General features: G+C 59.1%; 1 protein-coding gene across 1 annotated transcript; it reads right to left on the reverse strand.

Annotated features, from left to right (window-relative positions):
- Positions 1-3,258: 3,258 nt before the first annotated feature.
- Positions 3,259-6,762, reverse strand: LOC136050790 (Krueppel-like factor 2). The gene is made up of 3 exons (XM_065739890.1): positions 6,389-6,762; positions 5,195-6,158; positions 3,259-4,534 (listed from the first exon to the last, which is right to left on the reverse strand). The coding sequence occupies exons 1-3, from the start codon at positions 6,476-6,478 to the stop codon at positions 4,359-4,361; spliced, it is 1,230 nt and encodes a 409-aa protein (XP_065595962.1). The 5' UTR covers positions 6,479-6,762; the 3' UTR covers positions 3,259-4,358.
- Positions 6,763-8,790: the final 2,028 nt, after the last annotated feature.

Here is an 8,790-nt window from a genome sequence, read left to right on the forward strand (position 1 = left end):
CCCAGTCCATTCTCAATCATTTCCTGAAGGACATGGTTAGAGAGCACAGTGGGAGTGGGTTGGCGTTTGTACTGGATGATCTTAGTGGTCTTTTTCGTCCTTAGTAATTCCACAATCCTTCCTCATCCTCTGGCCGTGTTTGTCCCAGAGGTGCTTTCCACTATTCCCCCTATTACAGAGAGAAATGAGGCGTCCCCAGCGCCTCGGGGTTCTCTTCACCATTACCTGGTGTAGGGAACCTGCTTTGGCAGTGGGGTTGGACTCAATGATCTCTTGAGGTCCCTTCCAACCCCTACGATTCTATGATTCTATGAAGAGCTTTTTGCCACCAGAGAAGGAGCACCTCTCTTTTAGCACCTCATTCACAGGTCGTCCACACTTTGTTCACGAGGCTGTGCAACGCCCTTCTAGAAAACAAAACAGATTCTGATATAAAACCCAGAGACAGATGGTCATTTGGTGTCCCTGAGCCATGTTTTTATCACCTGCTTTTCTGAGCAGGGGTTTCCTGTGATTTTGGAGGAGCCAGGAGCTTTCACTGTGAGCAAAGGGACACAGAAGGAGATGTCGGTCAGCTGAGCACGCCCGATCCCAGGGCAGGATGCTCTGCCCATGGATGGCCACGAGGCATGGCCATGGTGGCCCCATGCCATAGGTGTGTGTGTCCCCAGCTTGGGGCTCGAGGTGTGCGTGTCCCCTAGGCTGGCACCTGTGGAGGAGGACAAGTGCAAACACTGCGGCCATGGGGCGGGAGGAGGTTATCTGGGGCCCAGCAGTGGAAAAACTCTCGGTGTGTGACTAAGACACGATAGCGCCAGGTGTGGGTCCAGGCATGGTGAGCGAGCTGGGGAATTATCGCTTCCCCATGGATTCAGGTGCCTGAAGCCAAATGTTTCCTAAGGGTGCGGTGACAGCCACAGCCCCGCTATCACGGCGCCTGGCCCACCCCATGGCCAAGCAGTGGGGACGCGGGGGCTGGCTGCTGGATTTCCCCTGGTGCTCGATACGGGACACAGCCCAGCACCCTACAGTGAGGGTCAGATGCCAGCCCTGAGAACATCTCTCAGTGAAATCACCACGTTCACAATACCAAGGAGGAGAGATCCATCATCACCTTGCTGCCCTCAAAACCTCAACCCCAGAGCACCTGAGTGGCATTTCACCCCCAGTATCCACGTCCTATCCCCATCTCCTGCCATCTCCAAACCCACCACTCTCTTGAAGAAAGAGCCCCCAGCTCCAGCCTGTCCCCCCAGGGGGCCCAGTCCTGCTGGCAGTTGCCTGCATAGAGCCAGCCCCGCTGCAGCCATGACTCACCTCGCTGCTGGGACCTGTTGTTCCATGCCTTGCTGCTTTCCTCCCTGCTGCCTCACCTGCACCCCAAGGCTGTAGGTCTGCACCACGGTATTTGGAGGAATCCCACCTGCTTTGCTGGAGTATTTTGGGTCCTTGTATGCCCCGCCAGGCCATAGCAAAGCAGTTTCTGGTTGGCCTTTGGCAAGGGTTGTTATTCTCCAGTGCCCATCTGGCGCTGAGTGTTTCCCAGTGCTCTTGAGGATGTTTTCTTGCTGTCCTCACTGCTTTGCAGGGCAAGTTTACAAGGGCAGGGACCAGACACCCTTCTCCAACACTCAGCGCATCTTGGCCCAGGCCACAGGGAGAGGCTGGGTCTTATTAACAACAAATTAGGGGCAATTGCCATTTTCACTGCAGCCACTTCTGGCTCCAGTGATGCTCCTGGCCATGCCTGGGGCAGCTCTGCCTGGGTTGGAACCCCTTGCCCTCAGCTCTGTGCCAAGCAGCACACACAGAGCTAGGCCCTGCTCCCGCCCCGATGATGAAAGGTGAAGAAGAACTGGTTTGTGCTCTGATCTCACAGCCCAGCCTCAAAACAGCCGCGGTCCGTCACCACAGCTCCCAAGATGCTCGGGGAGAGGACAGCAGAGCCAGCCTTTCCAGTGGGACAGGATGGTTGGAGAAATTTATCGTTCCCCTGGAAATAAAAATAATAATCATAATAAAAACACAAAGCCAGAGATTACTTATACGCACACAAACACGCAGGCACGCACTCTCTCCCCATCTGGCTTTGCCAGCCTGACTCATCGCTAATTCAAACAGCCCACACCTTTCCCTCTCCCTCCATGTGACATTTCGAACAAGTGAAGGGGAAGAGGCAGAAGTCCCAGAACTTTTCTGGAGCCATCCTGCTGGTGCCAGACCCCTGTCTTTGGGTATGAGGTTCCAGAGCTGAAGCGCACCTGGAGCCCATCACACTTCCCCTGTGTCCCAGTGCAGTCACCCCTCATACACACACACCCCTCCGAAACTGGGGCAGGCCAAATGTGGCAGCTGCAGAAAGGACAAGTGACAACTCAGTGGATCAGTAACACCTGTTGACAGTCCCATGCACACAGACAAGATGCAAAGTCCCAAGCTGACTGCCACCCTCTTGCCCAGGACAGACCCAAGGGCTGCAGGCTGGATGCTGGCCCCAGGACAACCATTCCCAGCTCTGCTATTCCCAACTGTCTTCCAGGTGAGTTCACCACAATCAAAAATTGGAAGGAGCGGGTTCAGCCCAGCCCCACTCACAGCACAGCTTCATCTGATTTCCCCCTGCAGGACAGGAGCCCCAAAATGGGGGCAGAGCGATGCTGGAAGCCAGGCACCTCGTGCTCCCAGCACAGCATCAGGCCTGGACAAGCCCCAGCTTTTGGAGGGCTGTGTGCATCATGGGTAATCAGCCGTGGGAGGAAGGGATGGAGCCAGACCTGCTCGCTGAGCTCAGGACCTGCCAGCATGCTGCTGCTGCTGAGTCACCCCATTAATGCAGGGAAACCTCAGCACCTGAACCCAACAGCACACGGGGACAGGCGGCCACACACAGCTCCTGGGGTGAGCACAGATGGTGCCATGCTCCTGCTGCAGGGGACAGCGGGACAGAGCACTCAAGGAGGGCAACAGGGCCAGTGAGGCTGCCAGGAGCATTTCTGCTGCCATTCCCCACAGCTGTGACTCACCGCAGGACCGGTCACACCATCCCTGTGCCGCAATTGCCCCATCTGCAGATTAGGGAAACTGAGGCACGGGGAAGTGAGGTGACTCAAGAGCTGTTGCACAGGAGATGCCGCTCGGATGCCGAGGGTTGGGCGTTCCCCATCGATCCTCCGCAGCTAACTTAAGCAGAAATGAACATCGATGTAAATATTTACTGACAAGCAGCTCGGCCTCACCCACTCCTCTCAAAAGACAGCTTTAAAGTAAACTCTCCTGGTTCTTTCATGTTTACATCTTGTTTATTTATTATACAGCAGATCACAATATTTCAACAGTTTGCATATAAAGAAAAGTAACATTTCAGAGTGCGAGAGACCTAACGTGCCCAAGCAGAGAAATGTTAATTAACAATATACACAGACAGGAACAGTGCACTTCCCAAAGCTGAGACTCATCTGTGTTCCCAGCTGGAAGAAAAAATATATTAAAAAACAGAAACAATATATATTACTGCTTTGTTTAATTTACATCTTGCTTTGCCAAAGCTGCACATAAAAAGATTCATTTTCTTTTTGAGTTTTCTTTTTTCCCTCTAAGAAAGTTTCAAGTATAGCAGAGACCTGGGCATTTGGAGCTGGACTCACTGTCCTTTACACACTAAGTTTTAAAAAAAAAAGTAGCATGGGGAAGGCAGCCACAGCAGTACCTGGTGTCATCGTGAGGGGAAGAACAGACAAAGTAAAGCAGACCACTGGTGAGAACCAGTTGGGCTCTCAAGTGGAGAACTGTGGGTGTAGGATCAGAGTGCCCAGGGAGTCCCAGGCTGGTTCTGGGGGCACCCTGCTCCCACTGTGCTGCCAACCCCTGCAAACCTTTACACCCACAGTGAAGTCCCACCCTTATCCTCATACTCCCCAGGATTTGGGGCCAGAAGGTTTGTTCTGAGGGCCACAACTGAGAAGAGCAGAAGCCATTGTTGTGGGACACGAATCTCCAGCCGGAGCTTGGCTAGAATCTGCCACCACCATCCCCAGAGCTGCAGGGTGCCAGGATCAGGAAGAAGGTTTTGAAGCGAATGCCAAATACAAGCGAGGAGCTCTGGGGACAGATCCCTGCTGCACCAGCCCTCCAGCAACAGGAGCGGGACCTTGGCATAGCCCCGCTCCTCACCTCCACCCCACAGCAGCCCATCCTTCCCCAGCACGCAGCCGAGCCCTGCTCTCACAGCAGAGGCAGGAGAAAATAGTTATCAGCTACAAGCGAGAAGGGCCGGGCTGCTCCCCAGCGCTATTTACAGCAGGAGCTGCTCCAAGGAGTCGCTCGGTGGAGGGGATACCGAGCGTGCCTGCAGCCCCCGCTCACATGTGCCGCTTCATGTGCAGGGCCAGGTGGTCGGAGCGGGAGAACGCCCGCTCGCAGAGGTGGCACTGGAAGGGCCGGTGCCCTGTGTGCTTGCGGTAGTGGCGGGTCAGCTCATCGGAGCGGGCAAACTTCCAGCCGCAGCCTTCCCAGGTGCAGTGGTAGGGCTTCTCACCTGCGGGGAGAGGGGCTGTCAGTGGGCACAGCACTCCACGTGCCTTTACCCTCCCAACCCTCCTTGTTTATGGAGGGGGTCCATGCCCACCACTCCTAAGCTCCTTCATAGAGAGAAGTATGAGCGTGCCACCCCCTGACCCACCTTTCCTTTCACCCCCATCTTCCTGTCCTTCTCCAAGTGTATAGCTCCGCCACTTGCCTCAGCGTGAGGCCCACCCCTGCCCCACAGCAAGAACCCCTACACGTGTCTCTGCCTCCTCACCTGTCCCTGCCACGGAACCTCTCACCACATGCCACATCCCAGCTCTGCTACAGAGGCTTCACCAGAACGCTTCCAGCATGGCAACCTCACTCCATCCATCCTCAGCCTAGCTGCGGGACTCATCTCTGTGTCCATTCAGGCACCCACGCACCTCATCTTACAACTCGGGGTCCTGAGCACCTCCAGCCCCACATAGGGCTCCCCTCCCCGCTTTTCGCGGCTCACCCCAGCCTGGCCCCACCGCTGGGACCCTCCACACACCCCAACGTCGGGGCTACTACCGCGGACCGATGGCAGAGTCCCCTCCATGCGCCCTTACCCGACGCCACAGTGGGGACCATGTGAGAATTCCCGAGTGCTCCGACCCCCCCCCCAGGCCCCTCGGAGCTCCCTTACCCGTGTGCGTCCGCATGTGCGCCTTGAGGTGGGAGCTCTTGGTGTACGTCTTGCCGCAGCCTGGGTATTCACAGTTGTGCGTCGCCGTCCGCTTGCGCGCCCACGAGCGGCGGCCGCGTTTGGGCTTGCAGTCCTCGGGTGGGCCCCCGGCTGGGAAATACTCCAGCACCGGAGAGTTGGGCGGCGTGACCAGCAGCCCGGGCAGCCCCGCCGGGCCCGGCCCCGGCCCCTTTAGGGGCTCCCTGAAAACACTGAAGTGTCCATGAAACTGAGGGGGCGGCTGGGGGGCAAAGTGGGGCGCGTAGCGGTGCGGGGCCACGGCGTAGTGCGGTGGCAGGTCGGCCAGCAAGTGGGGGTCGGCACCGGGCAGCGGCTCCTCGGGGGGTCCCAAGCGGCCGTGGGCGAAACCAGGGTACGGCAGCGGTGGCCCCGACACCGGGCCCGGCACCATGCGGGGGGGCTTGTGCTCGCCACCTCCCGGTCCCAGGTACTCGCCGCCAGGCAGCCCCAGCATGCAGGCGCGCTCCTCCGGCTGCTCCTTCTTGATACGAGGCCCGAAGGGCTGCGACGGGTCCAGGGGCAGAGGGCGGGACAGGGCCGGGTGCAGGGCCGGGTGGTGGTGGTGCGGGTGGTGGGGGCCGCCGGGCACCCGCAGCTCCGTGTACTCCCTTCGCTGCAGGTCGCAGTGCGCGGGCAGGTCCGGCGTGAGCAGCTCGGCCACGTAGCTGTGGCTTTGGCCGTCGGGGTACGGCGCCGAGAACTTGCCCGGCGTGGGGTAGGAGCCGTCACTGTCGTACGTGGTGCCGCAGCTCTCGGGGGTCTCAGGCAGAGGGTAATTGGGTCCGGGCGGTCCCTGCCCGCCGCTGCTGGTATGCGCCAGGATGAAGTCCAAATCCACGAACTTGCCCAAGTCGTCCTCCTCTCGCTTCACAGCAGCGGCAGGGACATCCTGCTGCAGCATCCTCTGCGGGAACAGCGGTGTCAGGAACGGGACAGCGGGGCACGGTCCCCCCCACCCGCACCACCTGCCCGGGGCGACGGCGGCTCTCGCAGCCCACCCACCGGCTCCGCACCGCTCCGGCACAGCTCCAGCGGCGCCCTCCGACGGCGGGGCGGGCGAGCACCGGATCCAGAGTCCCGGACCCCGACACCCCCCACCCCCCCCGTACTCCGTCCCCAGTACCCGCTGCTTACGTGGATATCGGCGGGCCGCTCCTCCAGCGGCAACAGATTGGTGAAGGTGGAGATGGAGGGCAGCGCACTCTCGTCCACGGCCGCCGCCATGGCGGGCCGGGACCGGGCACGGGGGCTGGGGAGGGGGGGGAGCGCGGTGCGCGGGGCCCGGCTCCGCTACGCTCCGCTCCCCGCGGCGGCGGCGGCAGCGCTGCTCTGCACCGCCCCGCGCCCCTAAGCTGTTAACAGCATGGCTGCGTTCCTATTGGCCCGCCTTACACTGATTTTCGCCGCTGCCGCTTTCTATTGGGTACTGAAGTGTCTGAGCACCACCCCCCAGCCCTCAGGCCGCGCCCCCCTCCGTCGTGCTGCCTCGACGGGTCCGAGCGTGGGGGCGGCAGCTGAGTCCCCCCACCCGGAGTGCGGGATCCTGGTGCGGGTCGCGGAGCCGGCTCTGCACCGCCGTCGGTATCCCGGCACAGCTGGGTCTGCCCGTGCCCTACCCCACGGCGCGAGTGGGAGGGTGCCAGCGCGGATCACGGAGCCGGGACGCACAGCAAAGAGGGGCACAGTGCTGCCTGACCTATACTGGTGTCCGTGGACACGAGTGGGAGGGAGCAGGACCAGCACCGAGATGCGCTGCAAGCCGGTTTCCCCACACCGCTAACCTCTTTAACAGCGGATGTGGGGCTGCATCCCCTGCGCGGTGCAATCAGCAGCCCAGAGCACACAGCTGCCATCAGGCCGAGCGCAGGGTGCGTGTGCGAGCAGAGATAACCGCACCAGGGGCTGGCAGCCTGCTCACCTCACTTCATCGCACCCCGCAGCCCCGCGGGACGTTTGCCTGCCCTGCTGGGGACCAGCACCCTGGCAAAGCCTCCAGCCACCCCAACACAGAGGGTGTAAGTCTACCGTGCCACCCTGCTCACCCCCACAGAGTCCCAGCACGGTGCTGTTCCTCCAAGAGCTTCCTGCAGCAGCGAGCAGTTTGGGACGTTCCAGTTTGTAGGGTCCCCCGCTCCGTGCCGCCAAGTGGAGATAGGGCACAGAGTTACAGGGCTCTGGGCCGTGCTGTGTATCCCACTACGAGAACACTCCACTTGGCCTCCCTCCAGGCAGTACCAGGAATGGCCCGGTTTCTGTTGCGCTTGTCAAGGAGCCATAGTCCTTATCTCTCCCAGCTTGTCTCCCTGCTTTCTGGGGCTTTCCATCTCCAGATACCTTTCTAAGAACTCGGGCTGCTGCCATCGCTGCTCAGAAGCGAGGAGTCAGTTTGAAAAAAAACACACATAAACACCCGAGGTGCACACACACACACACACACACACACTCACACCGCCGCCGCTGGATCCAAAGCCACCCTACCAGTTGCTTTCATCACCGTGCTTTAATTATAAGGGTGGAGCGTTGCAATAAATTATTTCGGTAATCCCGTGGAACAACAACGATTCAGATCTTCCCCTTTTACCAAGAATCCCTGCCCTCGTTTCCAGAGCACGCGCCGGGGCTCTGCCCAGTGCTGCATGCCCACTGCCAGTGACTTTGGCAGTGCCACCCGACAGGCTGAAGCATATGGGTGCCATGTTTTTCCCCTGAAAAAGTCACCTCTGAATGGGGAAAGGCGCAAGGTGTGTGGGCACCCCACTGGCCTGGCCCCCAGAGTACCTTGTTGAAGTCACCAGCTAATCCCATTATTTGTTTCTTGTCCAAATAATAATTAATAGCGAGGCAGTTCCTGCCCAAAACTTTTATAGATAAGTGAGAGCAGATGCCACAGGAGATAAGCGCTCGTCCCACTTGGCTTTCCCCTTTTCCAGGCGTTTTTGATGGCTAATTCCAGAAGAGGCAACACCAGTAGATTGGATTCCTTTTTACAGCCAATGTTTCTTGCAGATGTGAGGTATTCCCTCGGCAACTCATAAGGATTATTTTATAGAGGGGCAGCATGGAGGGGCAGCGCCATGCACAGCGCTGCACGGGGAGCACGGCAGATCTTGGTGCACTGGGAGCCCCAGTGGATGTGAATGGGCACAGCCAGAGGCAGACAGCACACAAGCAGCCTACTGTTGACAGAAGCCCATTTAAGAAGCGCAAATTATCTCCCGCGCCGCTACAGCAGACTGTAAAGTAGATGGCATCAGACAAGATCAAACAGCAGCTCGGCAGGAGAGCAAACAGCGGGAGGGAAGGGCTGTGTGCCACGGTGGTGGCCCAAGAGGAAAGGGTTAATGGTTATCCTGCGTGTCTGTTTGCTTGTGCACTGCCACAAGTGGCATTGATGCTTCGTGTCCCCTCTCCAGTGGGGAACTTCAGGGTCCCTGTAGCATTAGCCACAGCATCACCGCCCAGAGAACCCAGAGAGTGGGTGACACAGCTGGAGCCTCAAGGGGGTCCTTTGGGATGATGCCGTGGGGATGCACCCC

This window comes from Cyrtonyx montezumae, unplaced genomic scaffold (assembly GCF_038088225.1).
Source record: "Cyrtonyx montezumae isolate F1298 unplaced genomic scaffold, pur_monq_1.0 scaffold_1, whole genome shotgun sequence".
Classification (NCBI taxonomy): domain Eukaryota; kingdom Metazoa; phylum Chordata; class Aves; order Galliformes; family Odontophoridae; genus Cyrtonyx; species Cyrtonyx montezumae.

What these genes read in the sequence shown, in the direction of transcription:
- LOC136050790 (XM_065739890.1), bottom strand. Translation starts at nt 6,478, where the DNA reads ATGGCGGCGGCCGTGGACGAGAGTGCGCTGCCCTCCATCTCCACCTTC. An exon ending in AGCGGCCCGCCGATATCCAC is followed by an intron (nt 6,159 to 6,388) that starts GTAAGCAGCGGG and finishes CTGTTCCCGCAG; the next exon opens with AGGATGCTGCAGCAGGATGT. An exon ending in GCACATGCGGACGCACACGG is followed by an intron (nt 4,535 to 5,194) that starts GTAAGGGAGCTC and finishes CTCTCCCCGCAG; the next exon opens with GTGAGAAGCCCTACCACTGC.